Raw genomic sequence first — 21,179 nt, forward strand, 5'->3', positions numbered from 1 at the left:
TATATGGATTGTCACCGGTCTCCTCTACACCTTCCAATATCTTTTACTGTTGTGCGTGCTCTCCACGTGCCACCCTGATTCGCATGTTACACATGCCGCTTCCATCTCTGCTTTGTTTTGAGCTGAGCGCTTGCTTGTCGCCTTCCTCGATGCTCATACAATGGCTTTCCATAAATTAATTTACACTTTTGGGCTATGGAGTTTTGCAGATCTTCTTGTAGACTTTTTTGAGGTGTCCTCCTAACGCTGGGTTGGTTACTCCCGATAATTGATCTTATCCAACCTCAATCAGTATCATCTTTGCTATGTGTGGGTTGGTTACTCCCGAGAATTGATCTTATCCAACCTCAATCAGTATCATCTTTGCTATGTGTGGGTTGGTTACTCCCGAGAATTGATCTTATCCAACCTCAATCAGTATCTTTGCTATGTGGATCTCCTTCTTGTGTGCTGCAGCAACACTTTCTACGTGGAGGTTTAGGTAGGATTCAGGGACCCTAAGAGGTTCGAGTCCATTTCCTTGTCTCATGGCTTAGTCGTTTATGTTACGGAAAGAGTTAAGGAACCTTATGAGGTTTATGCCATTTCCCGAGCCATAAATTGCCTTATTGTTGAGTTGCCCAGCCTTGTCATTCAACAGGCACACTTTTCCCCCTTTTAGCTGTAATAGCACTGATTTAGTTGTTTTGGGCTTATTGTTGAGTTGCTCAGGCTTTATTTATTTATTTTTTTTTTTTTTTGAATTTCAGTTTGATGTTTTTCCCCCTTCCCTTTCCCTATATAATACCTAGAAAAAGAAAAAAGAAAATAAAATAACAGGGACTTGCATGAAAGCTACTTAACCATTTTTGCTGATTGGAGTCATTTGGTGGACAGGCTACTAGAAGAGAGAATTTAAGCGAGGATGAAAATTCTATCTAGTTGTAACAAGGTATGGTGTTGCTATTTCTGGAATTTAATTTTATTCTCGTTACCCAAGTACGAAGAAAATGGTTTTGTATAGTTTAAGTCCCATCTCATTTTCTTCTATTTATTTGTACATGCAAAAAAGAATTAACCGAATAATTGACAGTCTCAGGTTGAGGCATGAATCCATTAACTAAATTTTCTTATACTATTATTTTTTCCTCTCACTCTCTCTCTCTCTTTTTATTTTTTTATTTTTTTTAATAAAAAAGCGTGGTTTTTTTTTTTAAAAAAAAAGAAAAACAATTTAAAACATTTTTAATGAAAACATGATTTTTAAAAATATAGTTAGCATTTGATAAAATTGTGGTTCGGTTTTTAAAATTAGGTTTATGCTTCGCATACAATTTGAAAACATATTTTTCTATGTTTTCAAATCACCAATTTTTTTCAAACACTCCCAAACATGATTCTTTTCACGTTTTTGTTTTAAAATGTACTTTTAACTATGGAAATTGCAATTGCTAAGTAGTTTTCTCTCTAGTTTTCTAGGGGAGACGTGAAAAGTTTTCCAAGTCTTTGTTGACGTTGGAGGAGTGATTGGGTTCTTTGCTTTGCGGTGAATTGGAAGAGGGTATGATGGCTGACAATCTGACCAATAAGTGACAAGATTTTAATCTTTCGGAGGGTGAGAGTGGAGAAGTATTTGTCCAACCACAAGCTTTTGCAGAGGTTGTAACAAGAGGAAATTGTTGCTTGGTGGGTAAACTCATCTCTGACAGGAACATTGGTAAAGACACTGTAAGATCTAAACTAGTGCAACTATGGAGACCTACGGGGTCGATATCTTTTAAGGTGATAGGGGAGAATCTTTTTTTGGCTGATTTTGAGCATTCATGGGACAAGATTCGGGTGTTGGAGGGCCGTCCGTGGGTGTTTGAGGGTAGTTTGTTTTCCTTGGAAGAGTTTGATGGACTGACACCTCCTCTGGAGATCTCGTTTGATAAGGCGGCTTTCTGAGTACGAATGTTTAATCTTCCGCTAGGATGTATGGGTCAAGAGGTGGGCTATCAAATTGGCTCTACAATGGGGACGATTGAAGAAGTTGAAACTGATGACAAAGGTATTGGCTAGGGAAAGTATTTACGTGTAAGAGTGAAAATAGATCTATCTAAGCCTATATCTCGAGGTCGGCGGCTCACTCTGTTAGGGAACACGGTCTGGATTCCTTTTCAATACGAAAGGCTTCCTCATTTTTGATTTCACTGCGGAATGTTTCGCCATGGAGAAGTAGGGTGCAGGGGTATTAAGGAGGCGAAGCCTGAATTTGGTCTTTGGCTTAGGGTCTCGCCGTCTGTCTGGGGGAAGGAGAAGGGGCGGCAGTGGTTTGGTAAGCGTCCATGGGATCACCGGACTTCCCCATCATCACCAGAGGGAGCTAGTAGTCCAAGTCAGACGGGGGGCCTGCAGAATGGTTTGCCGTCTACGATGGAGGCTGGTGCCGGTGGGGGAAATGTAGTAGTTAGCCGAGAGATTCAAAGTGCAGCAGTTGAGCGAGAAGGTCAGAGAGAAGGGCTCTGTCCGTTCTCACAAACTTCTTCTAGTGGCGCGGGAGTTGTGGACACGTCAAAGGAGAATTCTGAACTGCAAACTAACCATTTATTCGGTGTCACAAAGGGCATGGCATGTCATGTAGATAAGGTGGCTACGTGCTCAAGGGGTATTTTGCATGGGGGAGTTGGTGCATGCTATGCTAGTGCGCTGCAGATACAAGGAGGTTCCAGCTGTAATGCAAATAATAAAGGTGTGGGGGGTATATGTGTCTCGTGTAGGTTGCTTCATGAAGGAGATTGTGAATGTTATCTTACCCCTGTATTATCGGAAGGGTTTAAATTGCATTTGGAGACTCCTACTGAGAGGACTCCACCTTTAGTGGAGAAGGTTGATAAGGGGGCTGTTTTGAACAAGGGTGCTGATTTTTTAGGTGGGGTCAAGAATAATTGCAGTATGATGGGCAAGTCAGCAACAGAGGGGCATATGGTAGAAGCGGGTAATGCTAATTCTTTACCCTCTCAGGATGGGTGCTCGTCACCTCTGCGGCCAAACCATGGGACATGGAAGAAAAAAGCAAGGGGAATTTCACAAGACAACCTAGTGCAGAGTCTTTCTACATAGGTTACTGGGCGAAGAAAAGCAGAGGATTTGGTTAGATCAGAAGTTATACCTATGCGTAGCAAGAAAGGAAGATTGAATGCTGAGTGTGTTACGAGTATTGAGAAATCTGTTGCGGAGGCTGTCGTCCAGCCCCGCCAATCTCGATGAGTATCCTCAGTTAGAACTGCCGGGGGCTTGGGAACCACCGAACAGTTCGGGACCTTTGCCGAATAGTAAAGGAGAAGAAACCCTTCTTGGATTTCTTAATGGAAACTAAATTATTGTCAAAGCGATTGGAAATGGTTCGTGTTAAAACAGGTTTTGGAAATGTTTTTGGGGTGGACTGTGTTGGACGTAGTGGAGGACTGGCATTGTTATGGAATGACTATCTCTCGGTGGAAATACAAAATTTTAGCCGCCGTCACATTAATGCTATTGTTGGTACTGGGTCAAATGGTCAAGTATGGAAATTTACCGGCTTTTATGGCAATCATGAGGCCTGGAAGCGACATGAGGGGTGGAGTCTTCTTCGCCATCTTAACTCGATTACACCGACAGCTTGGCTTTTTCTGGGGGATTTTAACGAGATTTTGGTTGATTCTGAAAAGTTTGGTGCAGCTGTGCGACCTCGATGGCAAATAAAAAATTTTCGTGATACGGTGAACTTCTATCAACTCTTAGATCTGGGTTTTTCTGGGCCAAAATTCACTTGGTGTAATCGCCAAGATGGAAACCAATTTACAAAAGAGAGATTAGACAGAGCTATGGCTAATACATTATGGTGTGATTTATTCCCGGCACAGCAGTGACAATTTTGGCTGCTCGAAGTTCGGACCATGCACCTCTCCTTCTTTCGTTGCAGTCTTTAAACCATGCACGTAGGGGCACTCAGAGGCGGTTTTTCTATGAGGCGGGTTGGCAGAAAAATGGGCAGTTGAGAGATGTTATTTGCAAAGTTTGGAGAGCTAAGGTTGCACAGAATGATGTTTGGGGTGCTGTTCGGAAAAAATTAGAGATGAGCAAGAAAGCACTACTTACATGGACACGTAGGCAATCCAATGGTATAGAAGATTCTCTGCAACAAAAGTCCAATGCAATCCAAGTCTTGCAAGATCAGGAGGGTGTGTTGGATTTAGACTCTATAAGGGGACTTCAAGATGAGGTGGACGAAATTTTGGAAGGGGAAGATTTAAAATGGCGCTAGAGGTCTAAGGAGCTTTGGTTGCAAATGGGGGATAAGAACACAAAATTTCATCATGCTAGTGCTACTCAACGAAGGAGGAAAAATGTAATAACAAATGTTTTGGATATGGAAGGAAGGAATTTCACGTCACCAGCAGGTATTGAGGAGGCATTCATTGGGTATTTCCAAAATATTTTCACTTCATCAGAACCTACGTATACTTGTATGGAGGATAGTTGTGCACATGTAACCAGGCGGGTCTCATCTGAAATGAATGAGTATCTACTGGGTGAGTTCACTTCGGAGGAGGTGCTTATGGCTCTTCATCAAATGGCTCCTCTTAAATCTCCAGGGCCGGATGGTTTTCCTGTGTGTTTTTTCCAAGATAACTGGGATGGAGTGGGAAAGGAGGTATGTGCAGCACACTACATTTTTTTAATACTGGTTTTTTGGATGCACATGTGAATGTCACACATATAGCTCTTATTTCTAAATGGAGTAACCCCACCAAGGTTTCCGATTTTCGTCCAATTAGTCTATGCAATGTTTTCCATAAGATTTTAGCTAAAGTCTTGGCTAATAGGCTGAAAATTATTCTTACTAGAATAATATCAAAAAATCAAAGTGCTTTCATTCCGGGGCGTTTGATTTCGGATAATATTCTTGTTGCTTATGAGACTTTACACACTATGCATGCTCGTATGTGGGGGAACGTGGGTTATATGGCTCACAAACTCGACATGAGTAAAGCTTATGATAGGGTTGAGTGGGGGTTTTTAGACCACGTAATGCAGAAAATGGGGTTTGCAAGACGGTGGATTGATTTAATCATGAAATGCATAACCACGGTTCAGTATTCGGTGATTGTTAATGGGAACCCGGTGGGGGCCATTTATCCATCTCGGGGGATACGTCAGGGGGATCCTCTTTCCCCCTACTTATTTCTCCTTTGTGCAGAGGCCCTTAGTTCTCAACTTCAGCATGCGTCAGTTACTAGTGTCTTAACTGGAGTACCTACGTCTCGAGGGGGCCCTCAGATAAATTATTTGTTTTTTGCAGATGATAGTCTACTGCTCTGTAGAGCATGCCCGGAGGATTGGGCGATTTTGACTGATTTGTTGGGAAAATATGAGAAGGGATCGGGTCAGCGCCTGAATAGGGAGAAAACCTCGATTTTTTTTTCAGTCGAAATACAAGCCAGGAAGTTAGGAGGGGTATTCTTCATTTATCAGGGATTCCAGCTACTCAAAGGTATGATAAATACCTTGGGCTTCCAGCACTTGTAGGAAAGTCTCGCATTCGAGAATTTCAAAATATTATTGATAGAGTACGGATGAGAGTGTCGGATTGGAAAGTCGAATTTTTGTCACAGGCTAGTAAGGAGATTTTGATTAAAGCTGTGGTGCAAGCCATTCCAACTTATAGCATGAGTATATTCTTGCTTCCGACAACTTTGTGTAGGGAGTTAAATTCGATTATGCAAAAATTTTGGTGGGGACACAAGGAAAATGATAAGAAGATTCACTGGATGAGTTGGGCGAAAATGGGGTTCTCAAAAGACCAAGGTGGTATGGGTTTTCGAGATCTTGTGGCTTTCAATAAAGCATTATTGGCTAAACAGTGGTGGCGGTTGGTGCAGGAACCGGGTAGTTTGGTGGGACAAATTTTGAAAGCGAAATATTACCCAAGGGGATCTCTGGAAAATGCCAAGCTGGGTAGTCGCCCTTCATTTGCCTGGAGAAGTCTTTTGGAGGCCAGGGAACTTTTTCTTGATGGGTTATGTTGGCGAATTGGAGATGGTAAAACTGTTCGTATTTGGGAGGATAAATGGCTGCCATGTCCTTCTTCCTTCAAGGTACAATCTCCTTGTAGGGAGTTGGCAGATGATGCAACTGTAAGTGAACTTACGGATCCATACACGGGTGAGTGGAATAGGGATACCATTAGGCGAATTTTCTGGGCTGAGGAAGCGGAAGTAATTAGAAATTTGCCATTTAGTAGATACAATTTTCCAGATAAATTGGTTTGGAGAGCTACTAAAACAGGGGCCTTTACGGTTCGCAGTGCTTATCATTTAGAGAAAGAAAGGCAATTGTTGCAATATGGGGAGGCTTCTCAGCAAACCAAAGATCACAGTTTATGGAAAGTATTGTGGAGTTTGAAAGTGCCAAACTCGACTAAGGTTTTTTTATGGCGGGCTTTTCACAATATTCTTCCAACTAAAGACAATTTAGTTCGGAAGAGTATTATTAAGGAGGCTACTTGTATTTTCTGTTTTCAATCTTCTAAAACTGTTGGGCATATCCTTTGGGATTGCCCATCGGCAAGGGATGTCTGGGGAGCTTCTTGCAAAAGATCACTGCAAAAATCTAATATGCATGGTGGGTCTTTTATGGACCTATTTGGAAAAATTGTTACACGTTGCTGCAGTGAGGATGTTCGGCTTGTTGCTGTTTTGGCCAAGAAAATATGGATGAGGCGGAATGTAGTTGTGCATGGAGGGGAATTTTTGTCATCCAAATAAACTGGTACAGGAGGCAGAAGCTATGTTAGTTTTATTTTCTGGTGAACCTTGTCTCCAGGGAAGGAATCTGCATGGAGTTGAGGAACCTCTTAGCTGGAAACCACCTTCTTTTGGGTACTATAAAGTAAATTGGGATGTGGCTCTTGATGATAAAAATAAACTCTTGGGGGTTGGTATTATTGTAAGGGATTCAAAGGTCTACCACATGCAGCACAAAGCAAGACTTATTTTTGTTCTCACCCTCCAGTGATGGCAAAAGCTATGGGGGCATTACGGGCTGTGGAGTTATGTCGAAACTTGGGTTTCCAAGATGTTGTTATGGAAGGCGATTCATTGATTGTGGTTCAGAGTATTCGAAATCCAGCTGCTGATTGGAATGCTCATGGACAGATAATTGCTGACGTTAGGATGGTCCTTCAATCGTGTAGAAGTTGGATGATTGGGCATGTTAAACGAGATGCGAACCAAGCAGCACATGGACTTGCCAAATATGCAGTTAGAAATCAAGTGGACAGGGTTTGGTTAGATGAGGTTCCAAATTGTATTTCTGCAATTGTTGATGTAGAGCTTTCAACTCTTTCTATTTAGAGTGTTGTATAGCTCTAGATGTTATTGTTCTCTGATGAAATGAAGTGTTATTTTCTCAAAAAAAAAAAAAAACCTATGGAAATTGCATGCCAAACAAACTCAATCTGGAGTGAAGCATTATAAAGTTTACTGGATTTTGCACTTCTTGTCAATTAAGTTTGAAGCAGTTAATTTAAGAGCGAAAACTTGTATTTAAGTGTTTCCTTCTAAAGATGTGAAATAGTATTCTTTTTTTTTTTCTTTTCTTTTTTTTTTTTTCTTTCTAAATTATCTTTCACCTTCAATCTTTAGTATTTGATTATTCACATGATGTCAAAATAATCCTAGTTCTGCTCAACATCATAATGGTTGGAATGGTCTGTGTAATGCCCAAACCCACAACAGGCATGCTAATATATATATAATTTCACATGTATTTGCCAAGAAAATTCTAACAGGATAACTTATATATTTATGAGGGTTCGATAATTTTTTATCTTTTTTTAATTTATGAGTATTATACAAGAAAACTGTTGATTCCATATACTATGGAAGAGAAATTTCAGAGAGAATTATTTAAAGATTGGCAGGATTTTTAAATTAAATTTTATACAAATCTATGAACTACAAAGTATTAGAAATTTGGCTTTTTAAGATGCATAAATAAGTCCGGTTTCCTTCATAACATATTATACAGAGGATCTTCCTCACCTTGAGGATTCTCAAGAGCCATGATGTGTTTCTTGAATGAAGCTGCAGCTTCTTCCCTTTCCTCCAGTTGCCCCAGTTTGTGATATACGATGGACATCAAATAGAAAGCCTCAGCCGCCAATTCGTGATACTGTAGACAACAAAGCATTGTCATCTCATCTTTGAGAATACAGTAGACAATAAAAAGAGAACAAAAACAACCCACCAATCCATACAAAATAAAACTTTGGCGCACACACAAAGCAGACATTGGATGCGCTAGTAGACGATTTAACTAGGCAACATTTGACATCCTAGTATGCACCGAGATTAGAGGACTTGTGGATTTCGGATTTGGTTTAGGTGCTGTTAAAAAAAAGAAACTACAAGAGATGTATTTTTTTAACGGTCCAAATTTAATTCCTCTTTCTCATGGATCTTTTTTTTTCACCACCTAAGCCAAATCCGTGGATTTGAACCGGTTGTAAGTTAAAACGACAATTCACCTCAACTCATACCTATGGGTAACATACATAATTGAGAAGAGTCGCATTGGATTTATCCAATGATTGATTGGGACTACCATGTCAACATTGGAGGATAGTTGTAAGATAAAAATGTGGTATAAGCATTACTCAATTCATAAACACTAGATAGGATGGAATTTTAGGAAGATGATGCTTGAAGATTTCACTAATTACATGGTAAGAGATCATGACTTAGTTTTAGACTTCAGTACCATGCTGTCTTACAGAATTTGAAGATAAAATACAACACATAAATTTGGCTCGCAAATGCAGAGATAGCTCACATTCTCACTCATAAGATTAGACATTACCTCCAATACTTGAAGCTCAACAGAAGCTTGTCTCAAAGGATCTAGCACCACCTCAGAATTCTCAGCAACTGGTGAGAAAATCGAACAGAATTGTAAGGTGCTAATAATACTTACAAATATAGTTTACTTGACTAAAAAAATAAAAAACAAAATAAGGGAAAACATAAAATAGGCATCCATAATGAACTCAAAATGACACCACACTAACAGTATCCACTCAAAATAGGCATTATGTTGTGTACACATTCATATGGGTCGGAAACAAAAATAGCATCCTCATCACCAAATTATAAATAATTTTCTTTGCAATGCCAAAATAGAGCCTTGGCAGAAATTGCTAGTATTGTCCCTTAGCATGCTTTAGCTGTATAACTAACATTGTAGACTATTAAACTGAAGATCCCACACAAATTCATTCAGCACTATAAGTTGGAGAAATCATCAACAGACATGTATCTTGGAATATGTTTCAGCTGTCACCATCCGCAATAGTTAAAAAGTTTATTAGCAAATACAAAAAGATAAGTGCAGACAAAACCAGATAGCAGAGTAACAATCCACAAAATATTATTTTGAGAAGCCCCAGAACATAAACAGGCAACAAATATTTCATGTGCATATATAATGTTCGTCAAACCAAGATTCTTTGGCACTTCCACAGCCCAGAAAACCTGAACCAGAGATGTTGTCAGCAAGTTAACCTAACATGTCAATTTGGTTGGGCGAGGTGAGGAAAAAAAAAAGCATTCACTATATTCTGGTCCCATAAATTTCAATAAGTCAAGATTTCAACAGCAAGAGTCTAGTACCAGATAGAACAGATTCACCATTGACCTAACCAGAACGTGGTATGCACATTCTTTTCTTTTCTTTTTTCCTTGTTTAATAAGTGAATCAATCTGATTAAAACCACAAAGGAGTTCAACCCAAATACACGGAGTATTCAATACAAACACCCACCTAGGGAGAAGAACACATCCAGAAATTCTAGTAAGTTAGAAAAGCAAGCATAGTTGATAGTAGTCATCCACCCATAAAGCGTTTTGAACATTATATCTTTTAACTCTACCACCATTCTCTCACAATCTTTTAAGTTAATGGAATTGCATTCTCCCCGGAATACAACCTCACACAATAGGGAGCTATCCTCCACCACTTCTAACTTACCGTGACTACAAAACTGGCCTCTCCAAGTAGCCAATAACTCCACCACCCAAAAAAGCATTACCTACTCTATCCCAAAAAGACAAATCTCATAGGCGCTGCTGTCCAAACAAGAAAAGCCACTCTCGTAGGCGCCTTATTTCTCCAAATGCTCTTCCAAGGGAAAGCAAGGCTAGCAGGGGCTAAGTGCATGATAAAAAGATTTGACCTTGAATGTCCACCTTTTAGACGGGAGCAAACATCTCCTATCCCCGCCACCTTGATTCAACATGATAGAGTCCAAGAGATTGAAGAAACAGGTGATCACCTCCATCTCCCAATCATCACAAATCTTATGAAAGTAAAATTCCACTGGCTAGTGTCATTCAAAAACAAGAAGTGGTTTGCTACCAACGCATCCTTGAAACAGGCAATACTAAACAATATTGGGAAAGCTTCCTTCAAGGTCTTATTTCCACATCATGCCAAAACCGAATTCTATACCCATCTTTTACCTTAAATCTAGAGGAACCCCCCCCCCCCCAAAAAAAAACAAAAAACAAAATTGCTAAATTTTCTATTAGGCAACGAGAGCACCCTACAACCAAGAATACTGACCAAGCATCAACCATCTTCTACGTCGCCAATAGGGACAATCTCATATTTAGCCAGATTAATTTTCAACCCCAATACAGCTTCAAAACTCGACACTGCAAATTAGATCAATATTAGACTCACAAAAAATCAGCGTGTCATCCGCGAATAAGAGATGAGACAAAGAAGCACATTGTTATTCCTGGATCCTACCGAAAAGCCTGAACAAAGCCCTCTATCCACAATGGAATATGCCACCTTTTTACTGAACAAATCCTGAAATATTTTTGATAAGTAATAATGCATTAAAGAGCGCAGAGGGGCGCAACCCAAATACACATCAAGTATACAAGAGAGCGACTAAGTAGAAGAGAAAGAAGAAGAGAACATAAAAAGAAAATCAGGGAAATTGATCTCTAGGGGAGCAAGCCATCCTGCAGTCCACATAAAGAGCATATACAAAAAGAAATGAGCAATGTCCTCAAGATTTCTCGACAAATCCTCAAAGCATCTAGCATTCCTTTCCTTCCATAAGCACCATAAGACAGGGGAGCCATCTTCCACACCACTGCGCTTTGGGATTTACCACCCGACCACCAACTAGCTAACATCTCCTTGACGCTTCTAGGCATAACCCAACACATGTTGAAACGCGAGAAGATAACATCCCACAAAAAGCGCGCAATCCCACAATGAAGAAAGAGATGATCCACAGACTCCCCATCCGATTCACACATACAACATCGATTAATCACAACGATGCCCCTCTTCCTAACATTATCCAAGGTAAGGGACTTCCCAAGGGCGGTCGACCAAGCAAAAAAAGCCACTCTCAAAGGAACCTTAGTGCGCCAAATACTTTTCCAGGGGAAATGGATGGGCTCTTTAAGGACAAGCTTCCTATAAAAGGAGCGAACCTCAAACTTCCCTTTTCTAGAGGGGATCCACCACATCCGATCCTCCCCTTCCCCCCGCAACGAGAGCAAATACAAGAGCGAGAGAAGGGAGGCTAAAGCCGTCTCCTCCCAATCATGAATTCTTCGAATAAAAGTAACATTCCAATGAACCATACCATTTATACTCTCCTTGATGTCCGCAATGGAGGCAGCCTTGTTGCTAGCTATATTGAACAAGCCAGGAAAAGCTTCCTTTTTTTTTTATAAGTAATAAGAAGTTTTATTAAAGAAAGAGAAAAGCGAGAAGCGCCCCTAATTACACACGAAGTATACAAAGGGGGCCAAAGCGAACCCAAAGCAAAACCCCAGCACACCCACCCAAAAAAACCAAACAACCACCCAAAAACTCTCAAACAAACACACCAACGCAAAGCCCACTAACCAAACACCCTCATCCCTTCACAAAAGACTATGACACTATAATCCTGCCCTTCCTTCTCCTGGACGACGCACTAGCATTGCCATAGTTAACAGAGCTTTCTAAATTAAACAGCTCTCTTTTGCTTTTATGAGATCAGACATGTTTGGATCTATTTCCCATTTTTATTTTAGTTTTAATTTCTTGCACTATAACAACCGCTTTGGGGTGTTCGTTGGAGTCCCCCACCCCCTCCAATTATAGTTTTATTTTCTTTTAATGTTATGATTAACTTGCTCAAGAAAAAAAAAACGTTAACAGTTTACCATAATTCATGAAAAAGGGGAAAAGTGCTGATACTTTGGATATTTTAAATGAAAACATAAAGACCTAAAATACCTGAAAAGCTTGGATCAGACAGGTAGCATTTTGCTTCTGCAATATAAGCTCGAGCACGAAGCTCCAAACCTCCATGACCAAGAATCATAGGAAAAGCCCCGTGTACAAGGCTTATAGCTCTTTTTGCATGGTTTGATCCAAGTGAAAGCCACAACTCAGCCAATGTAAGAGTGGCTGATGCTTTGAGAAGATCTAAATTAAATGACTGGCAAAACGAGAGGCTTGCTAATGCATACGGTAGACCTAAAACAGCATTTCCTGATCGCTGAAAAAAACAAAATGAAGTTTTAGCCTTAAAGCACTTGAATATATATAGAATTAGAAGAGAAAACGCAAAGAAAAATATAAGGTTGACAAATAACTCCAAAGCCACATGGCTTAGAGGAGAGAAGTAAAGATGGTGATTAATCAATTTAGTTAAAATCTGTTATCGCAATATAAATTTTATTCAATAAAATAGAAACAGTGGACCACGACACCAATAGTCATGAACATAAGGATTTTAACCAATATGGAAAAAAGCACCTGTGGATCTTATTTATGATAAGGTTATACTTCCACAGAAATTATGTTGGTAGGAGGGTCTCATTGACAAACATTAAGTGGCCTCCTCTTGGTGCAGGTTTTCTTTTTCCTGTTAATTTATTATAATAGAATCTACATTTTATTTTAGGGGTTAGGTCTACAATACAGTGAAGTAATTGGTTGTGCTTTTATTCTTTTGCACGTGTGAAAGTGAGAACACCTTGAAACCAAAAAAAAAAAAAAAAAAAGACAGATTACTTTTAATACATCTTAATGACCGATCATATGGTCAAATGTGCTATACCTTGTGGATTTCAGCAAGCAAAAGAAGAACTGTGGCATTCTCAACCTGCAGATTAAATTGGTAACACATGCAAAAGAGGGAGTGTGCTACCGCTGCTGCCTGCAAATAATATTGTATTAAAACAGATAAGCAAACTTAGGAAACACAAACAAGTAATTAAACCCCATGCCTCTATCAAATAACTACATTCAATTTCATGATTATTCATCTTGATGCCGGTCTATGCAATCATCAAACCAAGCACTAATTTGCCAAAACAATAGCTTGTCTCGGCTCCTCTTGACAACTTTTCTTTTATAACGAGGAATTCCTTCAAAGCAGGGCCACTTCGTGTACCCAATCTATTAGGAATCCTTAAACCCGTATAAAGCACTCCTTGCACACAGATCGGGTAATACTCCGGTTTCGCCAGGGGGCTGACCTCAAGAAATTATTTGCACCCAAGAGGATTTAAAACCTCTTGACAACTTAATTGACTAATACCCATAAACTCCCACCAGTATCTCCATATGTTTTAATATTATTTTTAATACGTACCACAAACTATCATACATAGAAATACTTGCATTCTACTACTTAGTACATATGCCAAGGTCATTACTAATTTTTATTTTACAATATATATAACATCTACTGGATTGATGTTTAGAATCTGTGCAGGTACGGACATTCATTCCTCATCTATAACACAAGCTACAGCAAAAATTATTACAGATTGCAAGATATACAGAAGCTCACCTACACAATTGGCATATGGAGCAAACTAGCTTAAGCAAATAAGTGAGGTATATTGAAATATCAAACCTCACTGAATTGGTTTGCAGCAAGCAATGTACGAACATGGCGAAGGCTTGCTTCTGTCTTCAGCTCCATATCCACACCAGGGACAGATGATGCTAGAACTCCAAGTTCATCACATACTTTCTGCGCCAGCTTCAGATGCCCTCTGTATAATAGTGCAATATTGAATTTATATCAAAGTCATGATCAATGTGGACAGCATGTACACAGCATATAAATTAGAAATCATGAAAACTATGCAGAGAGTAAACTTACCGATGTAAAGTATGCTCATGGAGCAGTTGCAACTTTAGTAGCAAGATTCGTGATCTGGATAGAGACAAAAACTTCTCCTCTGCTATTTTAAGAGCAGCAAATGCCTCTAGAAATATAGAGAAAAATAAAACACAAAAGTAAATCAAGGATGAAAGGCACTTATGTGTGCATGTGTGGCTGCACAAGAGAGAGTTGCTACTCACAAAACAAAATGATATGGTAACCCATACAGTTGAATAATATCATAAAACTTAACAAGAAATTTTGAGCAAGCATAACAATTAAGGAAAGTAGATGGTCTGAAAAAAAAAAATCGATATGGTTAAAATGTTCATCAAATAATTAAATTCACATCTTCCAATCAGTTTAAACTTTTAGGATAAGTCGTGATTTAAAGAATATCATTCCCACATACTCTAGCATAGCAACAGCTCATCATCAATTAACAAGGTCCAACATACAGAGAGAAAAAAAAAAAAAAAAAAAAGATTAATAAACTTTATGGGGCCAACCCCTTTCCACAAATGGAGGTGTGTAAAAAAACAAAAAAGATTGATTCCAACAATTTTTTTTTTTTTTTTTTTTATAATAGTGGAATAAACATGAGAAACGCTCGAGGAGGAAAACAAAACAAACTGCCGTTCTATAGTTCAACAACTCTCAAAAATCCAAAATAAAGTTGAGAAAACTAATTAGCCACCAATATTAAAAATTAGGGGTAACTTCACCGAAAACTCTCAAACTTCCACCCGATTTGACAAACTCCTCCAAACTTCAAAATATCTTAATTTAGTCCCCTTAACTTTCAATTGCAATCAATTTGAACCCCTCCATCAGATTTTAAACGTTAAATAACATTTATACCCCTAACTTTTTTTATAAAATTCCAACTTTACCCTTAATTCCAAAACGTTTTTTTATTTAAAACAAAAAACAAAAAACAAAAATCAATGATATTTTGGTCTTTTTTGGCATTTCTAACGGCTAAATTTGACAGAGGGGTTCAAATTGAGAGCAATTGAAAGTTCATGGGACTAAATTGAAAGATTTTGAAATTTAGGAGGGATTTGTCAAATTGAGTGAAAATTCAGTGGTCTTCAATGAAGTTACCCCTAAAAATTATAAGCGAACTCTTAAACTAAGACTTTCACTAGTTAGTTAAACTTCAAGGCCATCAAATACATCCAATCCAAGATAAGTCAAGACATGATATATTTATTTCCCAATGGAAATTTGCCCTCAATCTTCTCAAGGAAACAGGAATGCTCAGGTGTAAAACCATAGATAATCCAGTGGCAATGAATGTTGAATTTGGTGAAAGTAGCGAGAGTCCAAATATTGCCTATGATGTTAGCATGGTAAGTCAGTTTTGTATTCACCACGAGTCTCATATTGAGGCAGTGTACTGGATTCTTCATTACTTAAAATCCTCACCTAGGAAGGGTTTGTTGTTTCCCGACAATAGCACTTCAAAATAGACGCTTACACATGCATATTGGGCTCGATCAGTTACAAATCGATAGTCTACACCAGGATATTGTACATTCGTGGGAGGTAATTTTGTTACTTCGCGTAGTAAAAAACAGCTTGTGTTTTCTAAAACCAGTGCAGAAGCAGAATTCAGAGCCAACACCAGTGGAGTGTGTGAAATGCTATGGTTGAAGATACTATTAAAAGAACTTGGGTATGATTCTAACCATTCCATGTGGCTGTATTGTGATAATAAAGCTGCAAATCACATTGATGACAATCCAATCCAATATGACCAAACCAAGCATGTTGACATTAACAAGCATTTTATTAATTTAAAAAAAAAAAAATTGTGGGTCTAATCTACTGGCCCTAAATGAAAACAAGAAAACAATTTGCAAATACTCTAACAAAAGAAGTGTCAAGTAAGTGTCAAGTAATGTCTTCCATACCATCTTAAACAAGCTGGGCATGTGGGATCTCTTTGCCTGAGCTTGAGGGAGAGTGCTAATGTGTTATTTTATAGTTATGTTATTATTATAATATTGGGTGGTATTTATGTACTTGTACTATGTGAAGATATTATTACACTAACCCTAATTGTTAGTGTTCTCTTTCCAGATAAGCTATCCTCTCTCTCACTCTCTCTCCTTGTTATACTATTTCACCTTGCCTATTAATAATTTTTTTTTATTGGTAAGTTATACACATACCTAGTGGGACTTGAACCCACAACCTCACCCTCCATCTTGCAACAAAAGGAAGTACCATTTGAGCTAAACCCAAAGCTCACAACCAGCACTCCAAAATCACGAAAATGCCCTAACTCTACAAAAGTAAATCCACAAGAAAAAATAATATTATTGATCTAATTAACTATCATGGACACTTGTTCTTAGACCAAAAAGGCTTCTCGTTTGGTTTTGCCTTACTGTTCCTCAAAGATGTTTCTTCTCTAGCCATGCAATGCGTTCAGCATAAGGTACTTTCACCTGCCAAATGTTCCAATGAAAACTAGTACCCAATCCCCCTTGGAACATATAATAGTGAGCTTTAACCTCAAATTTATGACTCTTTGATAGTGACCAAGCCATCTTATCTTCTAAAATGACATGAAGAAACCAATGACTCTTAACTGTCCATCCTGCACCACCCACTTTGGATGCCAGTTGAGTTACCAAAGGTATACACAATGACACTCAACTCCCAATCCTACACCACCCACCATGGGTGCCAGTCATTTTACCATGGGACCATACACAAATAGCAAGAGTCGCATCTTCTACATGTACTGTTCCAAGGAAGAAAGATGATGGGTAATTTCTGATGAAAGGGATGAATAGTGGATGAATGTGGAAATGAGAGTGGAAATGTTATAGATAATAAACTCCAATTAGGGCTCGAGACAAACCACAAGTGAATCCAATTGGGGCTGGATACAAACCACGAAGACATACGTCTAATTCATTCTCTGATTTCTTCATTAATAAAATGGTCTATAAAATAGACTACAATTGATAACATGATAACACCTAAAAGATAACATATCAAATATTCAAATAAACCTAATCCTAAATAATTGAAATCCTATTTTAACTCAACTATTAATCTAATCTAATCCTAACATTCTAATCCTAATTAGTTGGAATATCAACCTTATATTATCCCTATCAAAAGAATACTGAAGCAAAGGACTAGAGGATTGGAAATTGTATATCGTTAAGATTACATGAATTGCCCAGGGCAAGTCTGCATGACATATTTTGTATAATTCTCATTGTCAAACTCATACAATACTTAAGTAAATAAACAACTCTAAAGGATTTCAGTTAGGCAAGTAACTCTGAATATTGATAATTTCATGAAAATGCACAAGTAAATAATGTGTATTAATGAAGACAAATATTCCAAGAAAAGGTCAATCTCATGTCAAAAAAGGGATGCACTGAACAATATTCCACAAAAGGGTCAATCTCATTTTAAATGATGGATAAGCTTTCAAACTAACCTTTGTATCCTCTAAAAACTGCTAAATGTTGGATAAGCTTCACATATGCCAATGCTGCATCAGATGAACTGAGGATATCGAAGAAAATTTCAACCTCATGTTAAATGCAGCTTGATGGAAAAGACAGTACTGTTTAGGAAAAAAATTGAAAATCAACAACAGGGATATCAAGTGATATTTTCTGCTAGAGGTTACCTCAAAGCATCAGTAAAGCAAGTTGCATAAACCAGCGCATTTATTCGAGCAAGTGGGGCACTAATAACAAACACAAAAATCAGTGAGGTTTCCCATGCAATCCTTAAAAAGCAGCCCATAAAATGGGACATGAAAACACTAATGCATCAAAGAGTAACTTCTAAAAGCCCTAAATATTCATGGATAGATACTCAATACAAACAGGCAAAATGCTTGCTGAATCAGCCAATGGGAATAATCATGCTGGACCCATATTAATTCTCATTTTTAAAGAGTTCATTCAGACTTACCATTAATTATTACTCATCCCAAAAGCTAAAAATGTTAAGAGTGAAAACCCTAGCCTTGTTTAGTAAACTTTTGCCAAACATTTTTTTCTTTTTAACCACTAAAAAACACTTTCCAGACAATAGTTATCCAAACAAGTTTTCAAATGTTGCCCAACCACAAACACTTTCAAAACAAAACACAACACTTTTTAAAAAACTTCTCGCCACCATCATTTAAGAATGTTTTAAACACACATGCTCAGTTTTCAAAAACAAGTGAAAGCACCTTTGAAAACACGGCTTAGTTAGTCCAAATATGCACAATAAAATGTCGAGGCTGGCCTTGTTACTCATAAAAAGGATTTAAAAATAAATAAAAAATTGGAGGCCACCCTTAAACTGGAAGTGAGTCTCCTTTCCCCACCTCCAATGTCCACCCTCGCAAAGCAAAGAGGATGAAACTCTGTCCCCCACCACAAGGGGCTGGAGTTTCACGAAGGGCTGGGTGAAATTCCACCCCTCCTGCACGGTTGAACATCAAAGGAAGCACCCTTCTATGCATTTCGCGAAGGGGGGAGGGGGGACCCACCTCCCATGCCTCCGCAAGAGGTGCAAAGAGGGTTGGTTCTCCACCCACACCATCCCCCTCAGAGGGATGGATCTCCACCCCGCAAGAGACGGGGGGAGGGGAAGATCCACACCGCTTTGTACCTGTCGTTAAGGAGGGACCCACCCCACCTTCTAATAAAGCGGTGGCAGCCTCCACCCCTCACAGACGAAAGGTGACAACTACCAACGTGGAGACCAGCCTCTAGCAAGCCCAAGATTTTTTTTTCTTTTTCTTTTTCTTTTTTACTTTTGTTTTCTTTGATTATTTTTTTATGTTTTAAAAGGTTATTTTCAAAATTAAATCAAAACGCCTTCAGTTTTTTTTTTTTTTTTCTTTTCCTTTTTTCAATAAGTAATTCAATCTAAAAAATTAAAAATAAAAATTAAAAAAAAAAAAAAAAAAAAAAGAGGCAAAAGAACACTACCCAAGTACACATGGAGTATATAAGAGGACACAAAATTAAGGAGACACGGAAGAACACAAATCTTGAAATTCTAGAAAATTAGGATACGAGAATTGTTCAGAACAACCAACCACCCATAATGAGTTTTGAACAACATTGCTTTTAACTCTATCAACTTTTTATCACAATCTTCAAAATTTCTAGAATTGTGTTCTCTCCAAAATGCACCGCATCAAACAAAGAAGAACCATCCTCCAAACATCTATACAACGATGGCTACCAAATTGGCCTCTCCAACTAGCCAGCAACACCACCACAACCCCTCGGATCCGAGCCGTGCCCAACCCAGCTTTCCCACTTTTGCTTCCCCTCCTTTTTTATAATAAACTCAAAAGACCTTCATTAATAATTTCTTTATAGAAAGTACTAGAAAAGAGGGCCCAAAGTAACCAATATACAAGAAGATCAACCTGATCATTTCAGGTTAGAAATCAACTCAAAATAAAGTTAGGGTTTGTCATTTTTCCTATTTCTATACGGAAATAAAAATAAAAATAAAATAAAATAAAAACAACTACCAAAAGCTAAATTAAATACGCAAAAAAAATAAAAATAAAAGAACAAGAGTAACAATGTTTGTGTTAAAGATCACCTGCCATATATCTCCCATGTTGTGGCTCGGAGCAAGTATGAAGAGCCAATTAATTGCAATACAGATCTAGGAATTGAACTTGGTTGTGCACAAAACTGGAAAGCATTAGTATTGCTCCCAGATCCTACATCTTGGGACAAAACCATTGAACCCAATGGCTTTTGTAAATTCTTAAGCCAAGCAGTACTAAAAGCACCATCTGTCGTCATTGTAGAACTTTCAGATCCAAATTCGCTAATCAAATGAGAACATAACCTCAATTCCTGCAAATATTACACTCAAAAAAAAGAAAAAAAAAAAAAAAAAAAAAAAAAAAAAGCAACAGCACTAAAAAATCAATAATTTACAATTTTATCTGAAATGGACAAAGAGCAAAGAATAATCAACAAAGGCTCATATTACCTTGCAAACATTAATTGGGCATGTTCTGAGCTTCATGGAAGCTTTAGGACCAAATGATAGTAAAGGTCTTTGCACATGCTGCACATGATAATATAACTATTTCAATTTCTCAAAATCTCTCCAACATGCATTTCATCACTTCACATGGATCAAAGAATATTGGATTTCCTTTCAACTATATATGCACACAGAGATGCATGACAATATCACCTTTCAACCATATTACCATGCATCAGCACTATCTTGCATCTAGATAACATAGGAGTGGGTATGTATCAATGAATATAAGCACACGTGGGTGGTTGAGCGCACATATGCACATGCAAACATAGTGGATCAAATGCCAGCATTTGGTGGGCTGAACATTCCCTTCCATTTGGGCATTTTTACATATAAAGAAGGCAACAAGTTTGGTGGAAAGGCGCTATGACAAGAATGGCTGGGGGGGACAGGTTAACACTGCTTCACCCTCTGGCTCTGGGTTAGCTAGTGCGCCTGTGCTGGCTGGGGCTCTCCCTCAAACCCATGAGAGGGAAGGGGAGGTGGAACTAGTGGCTTATTCCAGTAGCAAAGAGGGCAGGGGAGTAGCCTGTAGTCCAGATACGCTTTTCGGGTGGATGATATGCAAATTTTCAAGATGGTTAACCACTTTTTAACCATGAGAGGGAGGTCAAAGAAGTTTGGCCGAACCCCTATCTCTTGATTGATCTGATCAGATGCTTGCCTTTTCCTGCATGCTTCTTCTATTGATATTATTTCAATTACTAAGGTATGGAAGTGTCATATTGAAATATATTAGATTGTTGCATAGGTCTTTCGACATTCAAATAAGTGGTAAATTTTAAGATTCATAAGCTGAAACAGTTAAATAGCTCAAGTAAGGTGGACTCAACCGCACTAATTGAGTCTACCATAAATTTCAAAATCATTCAAAATTAGGTGAAGTTTCAAATTCAAATTCATGACTGTCATG

At 38.4% G+C, this 21,179-nt stretch overlaps 1 protein-coding gene and 1 long non-coding RNA gene across 2 annotated transcripts in view; one reads left to right on the forward strand and one right to left on the reverse strand.

The window, feature by feature from the left end:
• On the forward strand, positions 1-13,937 carry LOC132182602 (uncharacterized). Its single transcript, XR_009440316.1, has 3 exons — positions 1-481; positions 877-931; positions 13,802-13,937. It is a non-coding gene; the product is annotated as an uncharacterized LOC132182602 (long non-coding RNA).
• The window catches only part of LOC132182601 (anaphase-promoting complex subunit 5), a gene marked incomplete at its 5' end in the record, with an annotated part of 25,249 nt that continues 11,753 nt past the window's right edge, over positions 7,684-21,179 (reverse strand). Inside the window, 10 exon segments of the mRNA XM_059595891.1 lie at positions 7,684-8,175; positions 8,863-8,930; positions 12,313-12,577; positions 13,142-13,240; positions 13,946-14,087; positions 14,198-14,303; positions 17,676-17,743; positions 17,871-17,930; positions 19,805-20,067; positions 20,207-20,284. Of these exon segments, the coding sequence (XP_059451874.1) occupies positions 8,014-8,175; positions 8,863-8,930; positions 12,313-12,577; positions 13,142-13,240; positions 13,946-14,087; positions 14,198-14,303; positions 17,676-17,743; positions 17,871-17,930; positions 19,805-20,067; positions 20,207-20,284 (1,311 nt within the window). The 3' untranslated portion in view covers positions 7,684-8,013.

The sequence above is a fragment of the Corylus avellana genome, chromosome ca5, assembly GCF_901000735.1.
Source record: "Corylus avellana chromosome ca5, CavTom2PMs-1.0".
Classification (NCBI taxonomy): domain Eukaryota; kingdom Viridiplantae; phylum Streptophyta; class Magnoliopsida; order Fagales; family Betulaceae; genus Corylus; species Corylus avellana.